Below are 19,725 nucleotides of genomic sequence, written 5' to 3'. Positions count from 1 at the left end.
TTTTCTTGCTCTTATAATATAGATTTTCCGTGTAATTGCTTTTGTAGTTGTTGTTTAGTCTCTAAGTTGTGTCCAACTCTTTGCGACCCCATGAACTGCAGCACACCAGGCTTCCCTGTCCTTCACCGTCTGAGTTTGCTGAAACTCATGTCCATTCAGTCGGTAATGCCATCCAACCATCTCATCCTCTGTTGTCCCCTTCTCCTCCTGCCTTTAATCTTTCCCAGCATCAGGGTCTTTTCCAGTGGGTCAGCTCTTAGCATCAAGGGCCAAAATATTGGAGCTTCAGATACAGTATCAGTCTTTCCAATGTAATTGCTTAGATTCTACCCCAAAAGTAAAAGCTCTGAAGAAGAACATTTCACTGTTAATATCTTGCCTGTAATTATCCTTGAGTCTACCTTTATCTGATTCTGTTAGCCAAACCCTCATTTTGCCACAGGGTTCTGAATGATGCAAATCCCAATTTTTTATTTAGTTGTTTATTGAGTGCCTACTACACGCATGGCACTGGAGTATGTCTGAAGAACAACCATGGTTATTTTCTGAATTTCAGGATTCGATAGAGGATGAGGAATGCCATTTGAGGACAAGGCTGTAGGCACTTTTATTGTCAGACAGCTGATTCAATGTCACCTTTAGTTTTGCAGAGGATGTTCCCATACTAGAAAGAGCAGAGCCTTAGTTTCCGGAAGGTTTCAGAGACTTAAGACGGGCGTTGTGCTCGTAAAATTCCTAGACATAGACGAGCGGGCAGGTTTTAACATACTCCCTTGAGGTTTACGAGAGATGCCCCCTTCTGCCTCTGTTGACAGCACCATCCCAGCAGAGTAATGGAGAGATATTTGTTTCCAGGAGGAGGAAATATAAAATGGTCTACAAGGCACTATTAGCCCCTGATTATCACAGCTCAGCAGACAAAAACCATCCTATATTCTGTTCCTTTCAGGAGATGTTAGTGAATGACTTTTGTAATATTATAATAACAGGAGTTCATTTTTAGTATTCTAAGAAAGATTGGTTGAGCTGTGTCAATTCATACAGAACCTGAGAGTGTTATAGTTAATTAGAAGATGAGACTTGTTCAGAGAAATAGGAGATGGATATGAGTCATTTTCAAGCCTGTTTTCAAGTAAGAGTTGGAGGACTCATTAGCAGTGAAGTTGGGGAGAAACAAGACTGACACGTTCATTAATCTGTGAGTTGATGCTTCGTGAACTCAGTGAAAGGATCAGTGGATTGACTTTAAGATGCAGAAGCTAGTAACCCATGGATCAGAACATGGTCTTTATGGGCCGGTTCTGGCTCTTGAAATAACATGGAATATTTATTACCATCAGTTGTAATACTCAGTCAAGAAAATCAGGTTCATAAAGAATTAGGAGTGACAGAAAGAATCCATCTTCAATTCTTACCAATTTCTTTTCTGCTTATGGTGACCACAGTTTCTTTGGGGGACTGAGGCTTGTTCAGCTATCTAAATCTGCTTACAGTTGAGTTCTTGGAGAATTAGACGTTGTAGCTTTTGTTACACTGGCAGATCAAGGAAGAGAACGTCTTAAAAGATTTGAAAACTACAAATGGACTTCTCATGAGAATTAGAAAGAAAATAATGGGAGACGATACACTCATCAATGGGCTATGTCCATTAGTTCAGAGAAGAATATGATCCTGCTTGCAGTTAATACTGAAGAAATCTAACCTCAGAATTGCATATGGACACATCATCACAGGTGATGTCCCTTTTTTCCTTTGTCTCAGAGATATCTTTGCTATCTTGGGAATACTCAGGCACTGAGACATAACTCTTGCGTATGTTAACTATATACACATACAGGTCTTTTCTTCATTTAGTTGGCAAGCATATTGCACATCTGTTAATGCAACGTGTCAGCTAAAAAGACACAGTCCCTCTAGCAACTTATGACGCAGAATCAGAAACTTATGATGAAGGAAGCACTCTGAACTTTGTTAGGTACATTGTGAAAGTGAATCCCAAACCTGAAGATCGAGAACGTCCATCTAATTGACAAGAAGATTTAGAGAATGCTCCCTAGAAGAGGTAACGCTCAGCCTGAGTCTTTATTTTATTATTATTTTTTTAAATTTTATTTTATTTTTAAACTTTACATAATTGTAGTTTTAAGTTTACATATTGAGGCCTAGGAATTTTTGTAATGTATCAGTAATATTGGGAAAGCTTTATCAAATTATCTAAATCAGGGATTAGAGAAGGATGGGGCAGGGGGTTGGAACAAGTCTCCCTATCACTTGTTTTTTTGATTAAGTGATGTCCAACTCTTTGTGATCCCATGAACTGTAGCCTGCCAGGCTCCTCTGTCCATGGGATTTTCCAGGCAAGAATACTGGAGTGGGTTGCCATTTCCTTCTCCAGAGGATCTTCCCGATCCAGGGATCGAACCCACGTCTCCTGGGTCTCTTGCCCTTCAAGAGAATTCTTTACCGACTGAGCCACCTGGGAAGCCCTTAGTTTGGCAAAAGTGCTGTTGTTTAGGGAAAGTATCTTTTGAATGACTAATCCTATTGGAAGCCAAATTCTTTTTCTCCTGCGTTCCAGGGTATGCTTGGAATATAAATTTATAGGAACTCTAAATTGTTGATATTAAGGGAAATATTTATTGCAAATCTATTTAAATCAGGCACAACTTGCAAAAGAAAAAAAAAAAGGGAAAACCTGCATCATCTGTATTTTCTGTGACAGCTTTCTTATACTTCTGTATTCACCATGTGTAGTTTCTTTACCCTGGGTATGTTATAGCCATAATTCTTGACCTAGAATACTAACACAAAGACCAGAGGGCAAGGTCAAATTTAAATCACAGTGGGTTTGTTGGTAGCACTATAATTTTGGCTTTTAAAAAGTATATTAAAAAACAGAAATATCAAAAAAAAAACCCAAAAACAGAAATATCACTTTGCTGACAGAAGTCCATATAGTCAAAGCTATGATTTTTCCAGTAATCATGTACGGATGTGAGAGTTGGACCATAAAGAAGGCTGAGGCCGAAGAACTGATGCTTTCAAATTGTGGTACTGGAAAGACTCTTGAGACTCCCTTGGACTGCAAGGAGATCAAACCAGTCAATCCTAAAGGCAATCAACCCTGAATACTTATTGGAAGGACTAATGCTGAAGCTGAAGCTCCAATAATTTGTCCATCTGATGTGAAGAGCTGACTCATTGGAGAAGACCCTAATGCTGGGAAAGACTGAGGTCAGGAGGAGAATGAGGCAGCAGAAGTTGAGATAGTTAGATAGCATCACTGACTCATTGGACATGAATTTGAGCAACCTCTGGGAGATAGTGATGGACAGGGTAGCCTGGTGTGCTGCAGTCCATGGGTAGGAGATAGTGGAGGACAGGAGAACCTGGGGTGCTGTGGTCCATGGGGTCGCAAAGACAACAGCAACAACAAAATAATAATCTCAATGAAAACTCATAAGTGACATCACAGTTATCACCTAGAAGCAGAGCAGAGCAGGGGACAGAGTTGAGGGGAACTGGTTTCAGCCTCCACTGAGCCTGGTCTCCCTGGGGTTCCCTGCTCTTCTGCTGCCTTGGCCTGAAACACCCCTCTGAGTCCCTCGCCTCCCTTCCTTCTGTGTTTCACTCAACCTGCGCCTGGAGTGACCCAAATGGAAGCAAGTGTCAGCCTGTAGATCCCAGCCTGTGTCCAGGACTTGTGGAGGGCGGGACTCCAGAGGCCATCACATGCTTTAGGAAGAAGCAAGGACTCCCAGAGTCCCAAAGCATTTTATTGGACGCAAGATGCCCACATAAACCAAACTGCTGCATTCTCCCCCCCTCTGCATGGTGTGCCCATTTTCATCCTGAAAGTCCAGGGCGGTGAGGATGGACAGGCGAGGTGGCTGGTGGGCTGGTGGTGGGCTAGGGCGGTGGGGTGGTAAGCAGTGGGGCTGCAGTGGGCCTGGAGGCTGGGGTGGGCCAAAGCTAGGAGCCCACTGCCTCCTGAGCACAAAGTCGCTGCAGACACTTTTGCTTGGCTGCTTGGGCACTGCGGCTCCCATTCAAGGAAGTGAGCTCAGCTCTTCTCTGCCCTCTGTTACCAAGAATTCAAACCATTTCTGCATTCAGACAAGCCCATGGATGCCTCTAGGCCGGGGAGTAAGGCTGAATTCACACAGTTGTTTTGTGTTTAGGCAGAAATGTTTATAATGCCAAGACAAAAACGTTGGTCCAGCCGATATCCAAATAGCTGTCATGTAGGAGGGAATTCTCCTTGGCCAACATGTCATTTTTTTTTTTTTTTTTTACCCAAACAGTCCTTGTGCTTTTTCTGAAAGGATTTACGTCTACAGCAGCTGGTCTCTGTCACCATCTACAAGTGGAAACAGGGAGGGTTCTTTTTTCTTTCTCCAAAAAATAATGAAGCGGTCATCCATTTCTGTCCCAGAGTTATTTCCTGAGATGAGAGCCCTCCAGAGCCCTGGCAACTCCCTCTTTCCAGCTTCCTCTGTGGGCAAAAGTCTTCTACCCAAGGGAGTGTCAGTCACAGAGAGTGAAGCTTCATGAATTCAGCCCAGCTCAGGCTGGAGCCTGTGTGGGGCCACAGCGTTACTCACTCTCTCTCTCCACCGGAAAGAGAAAACACATTTCTATTAAACCTTTTTCCCAGCTACCTGGAAGGTTGGTAGGAGGAAGAGTGTTGCTTTTGATGCCTTGAGCTAGGCTTCAGGACAAGGCGGCTGATCCCCAAAGCATTTCTTTTACAAGTGTCTAAGTCCAGCAAGAATTCAGAAGGGCAAAGACTTGCGCCTGTTTGTGGAGTCTCGGGACCATCCATAAGGCCAAGTTCACTGTGCAGCCTTCCATGGCTTCCTATTCCCCAGGCTTTGGCAGAACTGTTTTCGGTATTATAGGTAAACTCCTCGTCATCTTGTATTCCAGTTCTCCGTGAGCCTGTCTCCTCCACTGCCTGCAGATGGAGATCCATCCCTCTCAGCTTTATCCTGAGTCAGATAGAACGTAAGGTCCACCAGGGAGGGGTCTTTGTTTACCTGTGTGTCTTGAGCACGCTGGAGGCACAAAGTCGCTATTTACTGAATGATTAACAAGTTCCTGGCAGAGGAAGCCTTGATGTGCCTGTTGAATAAATAATTGAGGTCTGTGATGACTCAGGGGACCCCGGGGGCTTTCTGGAGGAAATTGAGGGCTAGATGGCTTACACAAAGCAGCACTCTCCACATCTGGACATCTCCTAAGGTTTAGGTTGCCCTTCGGGGCCCTGGAGGGCTGGGGCAACTTTTCCCTAAGGAATCAGATCTTGGTTAAGCCATTATCAGTATGACACAATCTGTGTTGTCAACTTTTAAATCTCGTCTATGAGTAGATATAATTGAATTGAGGGTGGTTGATGACTTATTAGGACTTTAAAATTTGATTTTGAGGCAAAAAGCAGGAGCACTTCTGTACACTATATGGGCCGTGTCCACTCTGACCAGGCCCTCTTCCCTAGTGCAGAATCTGATATTTGGTAGCTGCTCACTGTTTTTAGATGGAGAAGGCAATGGCACCCCACTCCAGTACTCTTGTCTGGAAAATCCCATGAATGGAAGAGCCTGGTAGGCTGCAGTTCATGGGGTCGCTAAGAGTCGGGCATGACTGAGCGACTTGACTTTCACTTTTCACTTTCATGCATTGGAGAAGGAAATGGCAACCCGCTCCAGTGTTCTTGCCTGGAGAATCCCAGGGATGGAGGAGCCTGGTGGGCTGCTGTCTGTGGGGTCGCACAGAGTCGGACACGACTGAAGCGACTTAGCAGCAGCTGCAGCAGCAGCACTGTTTTTAGATGCAAACACTGACTAGGGGACCACGGCTCCAGCTCCAGGTGGGAACAGTGTCCTTGGACTAGAGTAATTCGATCTTTTCCAACTCTTCAGCTCTACCACCTGGGAGTTCCTCCTGGGAGCCTTTTTTTTTTTTTGCAATCAAGTCCCTGAAAAAACTAGAAAACAACATCTTGATGAACATAACTGTTGTTTAGTTGCTACGTCGTGTCTGACTCTATGTGATCCCATGGACTGCAGCCCACTAGGCTCTTCTCTCCATGGGATTTCCCAGCCAAGAATACTGGAGCGGGTTGCCGTTTCCTTCTCCAGGGATCGAACCCATGCCTCCTGCACTGGCAGGCGGATTCTTTACTGCTGAGCCACCAGGGAAGCTTGATGAGCATAGTTACCCTTAGCTATTTTACATTTTTTAAATTAATATTATTTAGATTGCATCCTACTTTTTGGGAGAAAAGACATCATTTACAGGTGATGTTTTAGTTAAACTCAGTAAGCACAGTTCTGGGATAAGTTATGTCTTCAGAAGATTTTTAACTTTTTTCTCAACTGTGTGAAAGTAGTTGCTGTGTGATGGTAGGCCTTGGTCAGTACAATTTTGTAGTGTAGAACTTTATCTATGTTATACACTTCATACACTTCATATGAAAGAAGATGTATACGCTCATTGTCTGTCAAGCTGTATGGTGAACAGAGTTGCAAATTGAGCATAAGACCTACATTATTCTTGATATTTCTTGAAAGGAGGTCAGTGGCTTTAATTGTCCTCAAGAATAAAGGGAAAGGACGGACAAATATAAAGTGGAAAGGAGATAAGTTGAAACTCAAATGTCACTCCCTAACAATAGGAATTTGGCCTCTGAATGACATACCGAGGAATTTAATCTTCTAAATCATTCAAGAAAGACATTTTTTAAAATGTGTAATATTGAACTCATGAAAGCGTATGGACTAGTGTACTTTAGAGAATGTTTGGATCAACAGAAATGTTTGCTATATCAATGATTTTCCAATGATTGACAGCTAGCTGCAAAATCCCTTTAGCCAAGTGTGATGGTCATTCAAACTTTGAATGGAGATAATGGCTCTCAACAACAGTTATTTAATAATAGCCCTTCTCCTTTGTGAAGATGGGTAACATGCATTCCCCTCTGGGGCTTCACTCTGCTTATCTGTCGGGGTCCTGGTTGTCGTGCCTTCTCAGTAAAGGTTTTCCACCCCTCCTCTCTCCTGCCCTTTCTCTCTTTGGTCTTTCACCAGTTGATAAATGCCACACTGCATGTGGAGAGCCAGGCCGGGGTCGGGGGTGGAGGGACTGAGATACAGGGATGGGAATGTGACTTTAAGAGACCCATTCCTGCCCAGAAGCCCTCTAAAGGGTCTTTTTGTGGTCTCTGAGTGCTAACTGTCTGCAGCAGACACCACCACTCAGGCTATCTTGCAGTCAGGAGTCAGCCTTGCTCCCTGTTGGTCGCTTTGTTTTTCTATAATTATCTTTTGAAATATTTATTTATTTATTTGGCTTCATCCTGTCTGAGTTGCAGCTTTCGAGCTCAGTAGCTGTGGTGGCTTGGCTTAGCTGCCCCGAAGCACGTGGGATTTTCGTTTTCCGACCAGGGATCGAACCAGCTTCCCCTACTTTGGAAGGCAGATTCTTAGCCTTTGGACCACCAGGGAAACCCCCTCTTTGTTTTTCTACATTTTCATTTCTTTCTCCGTAACACAAACAAGTGACCTCGATGCTTCTAAGGAGATCTGATCCGAGGCCTTCTTTGATTTCTCATCCATACATGTTCTTTGCCCAGCAGCTCAGTGAGTGCTTTTTCCCACGCAGGTGCTGACAGCGTGATGAGCTACTTTGTGGATTCTTCAGTGAGTGGCCCTGCCACCTATTCAGCTGCTCGACCTGCAGTGCTGGTAAGTAGGACTCTTCCCCGGCCCTTCCCAGGCCCCATCCTCCCCTCCCTGGGTCTCCTGCTCTCTGATCTCTCTTAGATAGAAGCAGCCAGAACCCAACTCCAAGCTGGAATCAGCTTTACATCTTTTGGAGGGACTACATTGCCAGATTATCTGTCTTTTCATCACCACATAAAGTGAAACATCCAAGACTGATGGATTTGCTAAGGAAGATTTTTTAGCATGCTTGTGTTGCAGAGAATACGACTCAAACTTGGATAGTGTTTAAAGCCAGGTGATTTTTCACAGCTCAGTTCATTTGCTGAAGATTTTTTGCACGTTGATGTACCTTAGACCTATTCTTAGCATAATTTAGCTTGTTTTGGTCCTCATACACATAAGCTAAAATATACAAGTTTTTCTAATCACAGAATTTGAAACTGGAAATAAAGTGTGACAAGTTGATAGGGAAAATTCCTGAGTCCTAGAAAAAGAGGGCTAAGAGGAATTTTTAAATTCCTTTTTAAATAAAGTTTTTTTGCTCTTAGGGAAGAAGGCTTTTACCCAAGTTACATGGTGATCTGTAGAAATATTTAGCTAAATTCCTTATAAATAAGATGTGTGAAAGATCCCCAAATGCCATCATTCATCAATTCCACTGTGAAGTGAACTTTTAATAGCAGCTGATGAATCATTAACTGTTGATTCTAAATTTTGTGTGTATTTTTACAGGGGTGGCCATCATTTATTACTTACTCTGGAAATGGACAGATAAGTTTAGCGTTAATCCTTCCAAATACATTTGTCGGTCTAAATAGACACCAATTGACCAGAGTGCTTTTCTGCCTCCTCTGCAGAGTTTTGAACCTTGGTACCCTTCAGTTTGCCATGACCTCTCACTATAATTGTCAAAAGATTTGATGTGTTTTAATCTGTAATATTAGAAAAATAATTACTTAAAAAGCTATTCCACATTCAAGGAGCGATGAATACATCTTTCTTCCCTGACTGTTCTGTGACACATATTTCTTCTTTTTTAAGTGGCTTCTGTTTCCATATAAACACCATTCACTATATTTAAAAAATTGGAATCAGGGAAATGTTTAGAGTACAATTTACATCAGAAATATATATTTAAAACTCACACACACAAGTTCAGACCAAAAATCACTCCATTCTGCTTAGTAGAAATTGCTGAGGGACTTGTTAAGGTCCATATGGCTGGAGACTTGGCCAGGGAAAAGACTGCTTCTGCTTCTTACGAAGAAGTTATCATCTAAGGTCAGCACAAATGACACTAAATCTTTCTCAAAAATGATAGTGTAAAGATTTGTTAAATAAGGATACTGTGATTCCAGGGCACACTGTGTCACTGACTTGGAAAAGTGGATTTAAAAGCAGCTTACGTTAATTCTCTTTGCCAATACTGTAATCCAGTTAAATAAGATTAATAACTTGTTTAGCAATGCCATGCAAATTTGTATTTATTATATTTTAGGCACTGAAATAAATTGCAGTACAAGTACATAAGTTGCAGGTATAACATTAAGTTATCCTAGACAGGGCATCTGGAAATTGTATGAGATGGAAAAAAACTAAAAAACAACTCTAAGTGTGTCTTTTCAACTAAAGACCCCACCCTCAACTGAATACACTTGGTATTTTTAATGCATTTTGAATTGTTTCCACTGGTTTCAAAACAAAGAACTCATTTATCCCCACCCCCAACAGCCATATCTGAAAAACATTATCAACCCTTGGGATTCTTTTCAATACGATATTTCAGAGTTGCTTGGGTAAAAGTAGAAAGTTACGTAAGCAAATTGCTATGTTATTGTTACAGTACTTTCGCTCACAACTTCTTTCTGGGGCTCAGTTTCTCCACCACTGGAGCTAGTTGGGCAAATTTCTCAGAACCACTGAGCAACCAGGAAGTCCTCTGCCTTCTTCGTCTGTCTTCTTTCTTTAAAAAATTAGATAAATAAAGTTGATGGATCCAAGCTCAAGTTGAGTGAACTAGTTCTGACAGATAACCTTCAACTTCGGGCTGGGCTATAATGACAGTGAAAGAATTTGTAAATCACCTATAGAATATCAGCTCCGGGCATTAGCAGAAAAACTAGCAAACCTCATACCTTCAGTCCCAATCAGATCTCCTGGAGGAGTGAGCCCAGCTTCATGAACTTTCCCAGACGAGAATCTTTCCCAGGCACCTGAGTCTTCTCAGTTCTGTTGGAGTCTTGTCGTCTGAAGCTCAACCAGTTGTACTTAATCCAATCAACCAAGTCCTCCTGCCTGGCGCCCTGATCTCTGCATTAGTTAGCCTGGGCCACCAGGAAGAGAAGCTATCCCAGAATGGGAAGTTTGAGGGTAAAAGGAAAACCAGTGGATTTTTTAAATCTAGGGGTGATTTTGTTGGTGATATTTTTGATGGTCAGAATTTGGGGAGTGGGGATGTTGTTGGCATCCAGAGGAGAGAGGTCTGGGTTGCAACTAAGTATTCTACACTGCACAGTACAATTCCCCATGACAAAGAATTGTCTAGCCTCAACTGTCAGTAGTGCCAAGGTTGAGAAGGTGTGCTCTAGAATGGACACAAGATCTGGTTTGAAGGAGGGGTAGTACTGTGTGTTGTTTAGTTGCTAATTTGTGTCTGACCAGGGATTGTAGCTTCCAGGCTCCTCTGTCCTTGGGATTCTCCAAGCAAGAATACTGGAGTGGATTGCCATTTCCTTCTCCAGGGTATCTTTCTGACCCAAGGATTGAACCCGCATCTCCTGCATTGGCAGGAAGATTCTTTACCACTGAACCACTTGGGAAGCCTGGTACTGAGTGTAACTCCTTGTGTTTGAAAGGGAAATCTTAAAACAGAAAAAAAAAAAAAGTGAGACCATATTCAGCAGAAAGAGGGTTTCTGCTAAACAGACTGCTTTAGTTGTCTAAGAAACAATCTTCTAAACCAAGACACAAATATTTTCTAGACCCTCAAAGACCACTCAGTCTCAGAGTCCTTGATTGAGAATTGGAGCTGGCATTAGTATGATTTGATTATTTGCTGTACCAGGAGTAGGCTTAAAATAATCACAGCAACAGTTGCAAAATTCATCCCATCTCTCGGGTAAGGGCCATTGTATGCAGAACACACATTATCTGCCTCGGGGTCCCTTGGAGCAAAGCAGGACACAAGTTCTTCCCTTTGGAAGGTCAGCCTCCTGGGAGACCTTCATGTAGGGAGTGATGTCACAGCGGGGGAGGCAGGGAAACAACACTTCTGGAAGTTGTCTGGCCATTGTGTGGGAGGGGGTGACGTTTGCAGGTACTTATATGGGCTGTGTGTCAGGGACCCTTTCATCCAGCGGGAGGAAGCACTCCTTCCTGTTATGCTGGTTGGAGAACTTGCTGCCTTGCGCCTGGAAGTCCCTCGCACCCCTGGTCCTCTCCGGCGTCATCCTCCCCTTCACACTGCTGAGCTTTCAGGGCTGGGTTCAGGGCAGGAATGGGCGGGGCAGGTTGCCCCTGGTTTGGACCAAGCATGTCCCTGTCCTTGGCTCCCTCACCAGCGTGTGGAGGAGGTCCTTGGGTCACTCGCGCTTAGGAAGCACCTTGAACTGTTCAGAGGGAAGGAATAGACAACTGCCCACACACCTCCTCTCGGAGCTCAGGCCTTTGGGAATGCAGTAAGTCCCCTACATACGAATGAGTTCCGTTCTGAGAGCGCGTTTGTAAGTCCAATTTATTTGTAACTCCAACAAAGTTAGCCCAGATACACAACTAACACAATCCACTCTGTGGTACTGTGTTGTAATAGGTTTATAATACTTCTCATACAATTAATACATAAAACACAAACACAAAAAAGAAAACATTTTTAATCTTACAGTGCAGTTCCCTGGAAAGTACAGCAGTACCATACAACAGCTGGCATCCGAGGGCTGGCATCAAGTGAACAGGCAGGAAGAGTTACTACCTGGAGGATGGAGAGGAGGGGGTAGATGGCAATAGGAGACAGGGTCGGGGGGAGCAATCTGTAATGTCAGTTACGCCTGATGATGATGGAATGCACATTTGTGTCTTTGAAAGCTCACAACTTGAAGGTTCCTATGTAGGGGACTCACTCTATGGTAATATGCCAGGCAAGGGTGACTGTTCAGAGTGTCAGAGCACATGGAAGGCCCTGAGCCTTCTGGCTTGGGCCAGACAGCTGTGGAACATAGCCTGGCCACACACTGGGTTGACCAAAAAGTCCTTTCGAGTTTTTCCACAACAGCTTATGAACAAACCAGAAGGAACATTTTGGCCAATCCAATAACATGGAAAACACTCAGGCTTTGGAGTCAGAAAGACCTGAGTTAAATTCTGGTCTATTTATTACTCCTTAGCCACGTGACCTTGGGCACATGACTTCCTCCGAACCTCAGTATTCTCATCTGTAAAACAGGCACAGGGTATAACTTACCACGTCAAGTCGTTGTGACACCAGCCAGAAATTCCTCAGTTAATTCCCTTTCCCTGTGTTTACCATCTCTTCTCTGTTTTTCTCTGGACTTTTCGATTGTGTGAGATGGACACAGGGAGGTGGATATGATTCCACTGATTTTGTCCTTACAAGGCTGCGGCCAGAACAAGATGGGGCTTTGGGTTGAGTGGAGCCATTCATATTTCTCTTATTGAGAAACCTCCTTGCTTCCTCTCTACCCTGGACCAGAAATAGCTCCCCTGCCCCCAGATCAAAGTTCTCTTGTAATGGGCTGGTGGTTTACAGCCCCATTGTGTAAACAGACTTGGTTCTCTTATCTCGAGTAATTGCAGTTTAATTGGGCTTCCTTGGGAAGCAATTCTCTTCTTAGCCTTTGCTGTTCGCACTCTTCACCTCCACCCCACATGCCTTAGGATGTGTTCACAGGGACGTCTGTGTTGTCCCTGTAGTTCTGGGAAGTTGGGAAGGGCTGATTCTTATTTCTATGAAGCTTAGCCATACACACCTTTTCCTTCTTTCTGGGGATCCTGGAGAGCAATGGATAAGGAGTCCCTGATTAGAGAAACGCCGATGCTGCTGCTGCTAATTCGCTTCAGTCGTGTCCAACTCTGTGCCACCCTATGGACAGCAGCCCACCAGGCCCCTCTGTCCACGACATTCTCCAGGCAAGAATACTGGAGTGGGTTGCCATTTCCTTCTCCTGGATTAGAGAAATGAAAAGACAGAAAAAGAAATTTAGAATGTAAATGGAAACCAGAAAAGCATTTTTTTTTTTCTTCTCGTTGCTTGGGGTGGTGTTGGCTTTACCTCCAGGGAGGTTACTGAAACATGATGTTTAAGAAATAATCTATAACCATAACTCTTAGTGATAGTCAGAAGAAGTGAAGGAAAAAAGAGATTTTTCCAGCATCTTAGAAAGTGGGGATTTTCTAAGACATGGGATTCAGTCAGCACAAGCTAGAGAATTTCAGAGCCAGACCATAACCTTGAGACTGTCTCCCAGCATCAGGAAATTCAAGTCCTAAGAGAGTAAATGAAGTTGCCCAAGTTTACAGGCTGGTAAAGGCTGGAGTGTGGTCTGGATCTTCCAGCTGCTGGCTTGGGACACTCCTTATCATTAAGTGCATCTTGATCATATTTTTTAAAGATTCTTTTTTTTTATGTGGAGCATTTTAAAAGTCTTTATTGAATTTGTTACAATATTGCTTCTGCTTTATGTTTTGGGTTTTTGGCCATGAGGCATGTGGGATCTTAGCTTCCTGACCAGGGATCAAACCTGCACCCCTGCATTGAAAAGTGAAGTCTTAACCACTGGACCACCGGGGAAGTCCCCATATTTTTAAAAATAAAATTTAAAAAAATTTAATTTATTTTTGGCCTCGCTACACAGCACTCGGGATCTGAGTTCCCCGACCAGAAATTGAGCTCAGACTCCCTGCAGTGGAAGTAGAACCTTAACCACTGGGCCACCAGGGAATTCCTGGCAAGTCCCCACCTTGACCATTTTTAAGAAATGTGGGGATGGATAAGAATTTATGCCAACTCATGCATCCATATGGTTGAAGACTGAAGGCGAGAGGAGAAGGGGATGACAGAGGATGAGATGGTTGGATGGCATCACCAACCTGATGGACATGAGTTTGAGTTAGCTCTGGGAGTTGGTGATGGACAGGGAGGCCTGGTATGCTGCAGTCCATGGGGTTGGACGCGACTGAGTGAGAACTGAACTGATGTATCCGTATGCTTTATTCATGGTGAATTTACCCTCCTTGGTTTAGGGAAAAAAAAACAAACAGAACTCCATTTTGTAGCTCTCTGAGCAAATTGAAATTCCTGTCCAGGTTTTTCTCCATGGGAGGTTCGCCCCATCTCTGAGGAGGCTCTGAGTCAGGCCCACCCTTCACCTCCAAGCTCTGGGCTGGATGCCTGAGGCTGGCACCCCATGGAGCCACTGGGAGTCTCAGGGTTTCCGTTAATGAGTAGAAGTTGATGGATAACACAGGATCTCACCCGATACCTCTCAGCAAGAGAATGTCTTTTGAGTGGAGGGGACTGTGGTCTCAGACTGGTGTGAGGCGCTTCACCCTTGGTCACTGTCCCCCTCCCCTGACTTGATCTGCAGCCCCAGGGCGGGGGGCATCTCAAGGTGGCTTCAGCTGTGGTCCAGGTGGCTCGTTTGGAGGCTGAGCACAGCTTCTCATGGAGAATGGAATCTGACAGTCCCATCTCTGCTCTTTATGTGCTTCAGATTCGTTTCTCTCTCAGCAGTCTACAGTGGTCCGACCTGCCCTTTTGCCAAGACCCAAGCCCATCGCTCTTATTGTTTTCAAAACAATTTCCTGGCCTTGAATCTAAAATTAAATTGCCCTTTGAGAGTTTCCTATTTTGTCTGTTCCTGCCTCTCCTGCGGCTACACCACCCTGGCCCCCTCCCCTCTGGCGGGAGAGCCGAAGGTGGGGGGCGTTTCCGTGTTGCCTCCTTCCCTTCTCCAGGGAGCAGGTCCCACGTGTCCCCCTGAAGCAGAGGAGCCCCAGTGTTCTTCTGAGGGCCAGATACAGTTTGCCCCAAACCCCTCCCCAGGGCGGCTGAAAGCACTTCTCTGTGAGTAAAAAGAGGTGCTGGCTGGTCTGACATCCTCTGAAGATGAGGAGTCTCAGACACAATGAGATGTCTGTGGAGTTGGTCAGGTTGGCTTCAGGGGGCATCTGCCTGCAACAAAGTGAAAGGGTTTAGGATGAGAAATCCCCCACTTACTGTGCAAATTTGCACCTAGTATGTGAGAGCCCCTGGACAGCTCAGCAGCTAGGTATTTCCTAACCTCTTATTTCTCTACTGAAAAAACAGGGGATGTGGGGGCAAAATGGTGTGTGAGCATATTCCAGGGAAGAATGAAGACAAACGACTTGAAGGTGTTAATGCATTTGAAGGGGACGTGGCCTGGCATGAATCTAAACGCTGACGAATTCTGGTGCTCTAGGCTTTCCCACCCTGGCGTCGTTATTTATCAAATGAAGGTTGTCCGTCACAAGGTCAGGAGAAAGAATGTGGAGGGATCAGCAAAAATGAGACTTGTATTTGCAAAGGAACTTGGCGATCACTGGGGCCAGTGTCCTCAGGAAACAGAGGCTTAAGGAGGTTAAGAAACAGGCTGGAGACTAACCAGCTCCTTAGGGGCAGTCATTGTTCCGTCACTAAGCCGTGTCCAACTCTTTGCAACCCCATGGGAGCAGCACTCCAGGCTTCCTGTCCTTCACCATCTCCTGGAGTTTGCTCAAACTCATGGTGATGCCATCCAACCATCTCATCCTCTGTTGTCCCCTTCTCCTCCTGCCTTAAATCTTTCCCAGCATCGGTGTCTTTTCCACCGAGTCGACTCTTCACATCAGGTGGCCAAGGTACTGGAGCTTCAGCTTTGGCTTCTGTCCTTCCAATGAATATTCAGGATTGATTCCCTTTAGGATTGACTGGTTTGATCTCCTTGCAGTCCAAGCAACTCTCAAGAGTCTTCTCCAGCATCACAGTTTGAAAGCATCAGTTCTTCAGCACTGAGCCTTCTTTATGGTCCAGCTCTCATATCCATACATAATTCCTGGAAAAACCATAGCTTTGATTATATGGACCAGAAAGTGAAAATGAAAGTCGCTCAGTAGTGTCCAACTCTTTACAAACCCCATGGTCTATACAGTCCATGGAATTCTCCAGGCCAGAATACTGGAGTGGATAGTCGTTCCCTTCTCCAGGGGATCTTCCCAGCTCAGGAATTGAACCCAGGTCCCCTGCATTGCAGGCAGATTCTTTACCAGTTGAGTCACCAGGGAAGCCCAGAGCAAGACTCAAACCCAGGCTTCCTGATTTCCAGTCTCTCATCTTCTTACTGGAGTGTATGAACATCAATGCCAGGCCTAGAATGATACAGATTTACTCCTGTGGATTGTAGACTCCCTTACCCATCCATTCAGTGTTAAGTCAGCTTTGCCTCTGGAAATACACATTTTTTTTTTAAGTTGCAGCATCTAGAAGTATTTATGTGTCTTGTATGCTTATGGTATGGTACTAAGGCTAAACCCCAGGATTGTGTAGTTGGTTAAAGAAAAGACAGATTTACTCTGACAGAATTTTTTGTAACACACACACACACACACACACACAAGAAAGATCCGGAAGGGTTTGAGGAGCAAACACTTGGACAATTAAGGCTGCTTGGCTCAAGACAGAAACGAACTCCTATAGACATGCACCTCCATCTGTTTTTGATTTAGTGTTGAAAATCTACTTCCCTTTTCCCTTTTTCCTAATTGTAGGGATCTTTGGGGGCAGAGGGGAGGAAGACTCTGAGCAGAAGCAATGCTGTGAGGTTTGGCAGGGCTGGGAGGTGGGTGAAGAGCAGCCATAGGGAGAGAACTGGGTGAGTGGGGAGGAGACACACGTCCCTGAAAGAAGCATAGGGGGTGAGAGTGCCATAATACAGTAGATGAAGCCCTGACTTCAGAAGGGGGCGGTGGTCGCTATGCTGGTGGTGTCAGGGGTGGTTTATCTTGGAGCAGGAACACGTGTGTGTCTGTCATCCTAGTAGATTCCAGACTTCAGAACTTCATGCTATTTCTTTCCAGGATCAGAAAAGTGAAGCACTTAGGTTGCAGGCTCGTGTCCTCTGAAGCCTCCACAAGGATTACTGGGGTTGGGGGAGGGTGCTCATCACAGATTGCCCCAGAGCAGGGCAGGAGCACATGGCCATTTAAGGCTGCCTGGATACCACCCTCTTCTTAGTGTGCGCTTTCTGAAGCTCTGCCCTTTTCACTGAACACTTTGGTGTTTTTCCTCCCATGTCTTCAACTGACCCTTCTTTGTTATTTCCCCTTCATTTCTTCTCCCAATGGCCTGTGACTCCACAGACCCGTTTTTTTAAAAATTGAAGTATAATTGAATTACGATATTATGCTAATTTCAAGTAAACATAGTGATTAGATATTTTTATACATTATACATGAAAAGGTCACCACAGTAAGTCTAATAACCATCCCCATATAAAGATATTTCAATGTGTGGACTGTATTCCCTTGGCTGCACTTTACATTCTCCTGACTTGTTATCTGATGACTGCTCTGAGTCCCCTTCATTTATCTCACTCACCTCTCGCACCCCTCTGGCGACCGCCAGTTTGTTTTCTGCGAGTTTCTGTGAGTTTCTCTGTCTGTGAGTTTCTTTCTGTTCTGTTACTGCTTACTTGTTGTGTGTCATTTATTTTTTTAGACCCCACATATAAGTAGAATCACACAGTATTTGTATTTCTCTGACTTGTTGCAATCAGCAAATATCCTTTGGGTCCATTTCTGTTGTTGCAAATGGCAAGATCCCATTCTTTTTCTACGACTGAATAATATTCCAGTGTATGTATATGTGTGTGTGTGTATAATTCTTATCCATTCATCCATCAGTGTACAGTTAAGTTGCTTTCATATCTTGGTTATTGTAAATAATGTGGTAGTAAACATTGGGAGGTACATATCTTTTCAGATGAGTGCTTTTGTTTTCTTTGGATAAGTACACAGAAATAGAACTGCTGGATGGTGTGGCAGAGCCATTTCTGACCCTTTCTCTTTTTATTTAAGTACCATTTTCCCTGACTCTACACTTTAACTAGATCCTTGATGTTTATAGATCCACCTTTATCCTTTCCTGTCTTCAGTCATGCAGCCACCAAGGGAAACTTCCCCTAGTTGCTCTGCTGTCTCTCCATCTGAGCACAACCAAGAGTGAAATTTTCTTCCAACCTCTTACCTATGTACTTAAATTCACCATTTTCCCTGTTATAGAAGCAAGCAATCTAAACATTTTTTTGGATCTTTGCCCCCCACTGCTTTCCATCTCCTCTGAGTCATAAAATCATGTTGACTCTTTCTTCAAAACATATCTTATATTTCTTGTTTCCTCTTCACCTCTACACTCATGACCCTAGTTCAACTTTTCATAACTGGACTGTTGGGGGTGGAGATCAGCGATAGAGCATTTGCCTGTATAACTGGCTTCACTCAGTTCACTTGGGGCCAAAGCCTAAGGACTGCCCCCAGACTCAGTACTCAAGCTGAACAAATCTGAATGTAATATTTCTTTTTTTTTGATGGGTGGGGCTGTGTTCCTGTCTCACTATTTGTTCGGCCTGAGATTTCCAGCCGTGGAATCAGCAGGCAGTTGGGTAGAGCCAGGTCTTGGTGTTGAGCTGTGGACCTTTGAGATAGCTCTCTCTGATTAACATTCCCTGAATGTAATATTTCTGACCATCAAAATCAATGCAAAAATTATTATAAGAAATAAAAATTTAAATACAATTAGGATCAGTAATACTGATTTTTTCCTTTGTATCGAGGCCCCAGTATGGCTCTGCAGGGCACAGCTGCTGCCTTGTCAGCCTCCTCGCCTGCTCCTGCTCACTCCATCCTACTTAACCCTATCAAATGCGTCCTTCTAGAACATCTTGACTCAGCATGCCACTACCTTTAACACCACCTCGAATTCCTTTCTCCTGCAGCCAGATTCTGGTCTGGTTTTCATGACCCTCAACTCTGTCCCTCCAGCTTTCATTGTTACTAACTGCCCTCCATTGCAGGTGTTATCATTGCCTGGCAGGCTACACTCCATGGGGTCTCAGAGTCAGACATGACTGAAGCGACTTAGCATGCAGGCACGTGTGCAGCACTGTCCCTCCAGCTTCCATTCTTACTAACTGCCCTCCACTGCAGGTGTTCTCATTGCCAGAGGAGCCTGGTGGGCTGCAGTTCATGGGGTCTTAGAGTCCGACTTAACTGAAATGACTTAGCATGCACGCATGCATGCAGCACTGTCCCTCCAGCTTCCATTCTTACTAACTGCCCTGCACTGCAGGTGTTCTCATTGCCAAGAGCATGCTTTCCCCTCATACTTGTCACTACCAAGTCTTTCTCTCTGTCACCATTCTGAGTCTTTTTATTCTTCCTTACATAGGTGTAGGTGTTCCTTGGCACTTTGAGGAGTGTCATCTTTTGTTCTCTAGACCCTTCACCAAATGTTCTAGGCTGAGTCTTACTTGACTTTTCAGTTATTACCTTAATCTGCTTCCTCCAGGAAGTCTTACCTGCTGCCACTCTCCTCTCCCATATACATCGGTGCCTCACTCTGTCACATCCCCTCGCTGTAATTTCCTGTTTACTGGTTTGTGCACTTCAGAGGGTAAAGTTCATGTCTTGCTCATACTTTATTCTTAGCATCTAACATAATACTTGGCATAGACTGGTGGTGTGATACAGATTTGTTTCATGACCGTCTATTGTCATAATCCATTTAGTATTTTGTCATGGGACAGCGGCCTCCCTTCCCGAGCCATCCAGGCCACAGAAGATTCACGGTGCACAGTCTGAAATCAAGTTGGTCTCAGCTAGAACTCTTTCTTTAAAAAAATGTCTGTTTATTTATTTATTTGGGTGTGCCGGGTCTTAGTTCTGACACATGGGATCTTGGATTTTTGTTGCAGCATCGAATCCGGACCCCAGG

General features: G+C 44.3%; 1 protein-coding gene across 3 annotated transcripts in view; it reads left to right on the top strand.

Annotated features, from left to right (window-relative positions):
* Positions 1-19,725, top strand: part of ETS1 (ETS proto-oncogene 1, transcription factor) — a 139,069-nt gene that overhangs the window by 6,919 nt on the left and 112,425 nt on the right. For all 3 annotated transcript variants that reach the window (XM_059882992.1, XM_005226826.5, XM_005226825.4), the window contains exon 2: positions 7,663-7,745. In XM_059882992.1, the coding sequence (XP_059738975.1) occupies positions 7,677-7,745 (69 nt within the window). In that variant the 5' untranslated portion in view covers positions 7,663-7,676. The remainder of the gene's footprint in view (positions 1-7,662; positions 7,746-19,725) is intronic.

Source organism: Bos taurus, chromosome 29 (genome assembly GCF_002263795.3).
Source record: "Bos taurus isolate L1 Dominette 01449 registration number 42190680 breed Hereford chromosome 29, ARS-UCD2.0, whole genome shotgun sequence".
Classification (NCBI taxonomy): domain Eukaryota; kingdom Metazoa; phylum Chordata; class Mammalia; order Artiodactyla; family Bovidae; genus Bos; species Bos taurus.
The sequence above is the reverse complement of the archived record's forward strand: the minus strand, read 5'-3'. Positions and strand labels throughout refer to the sequence as shown.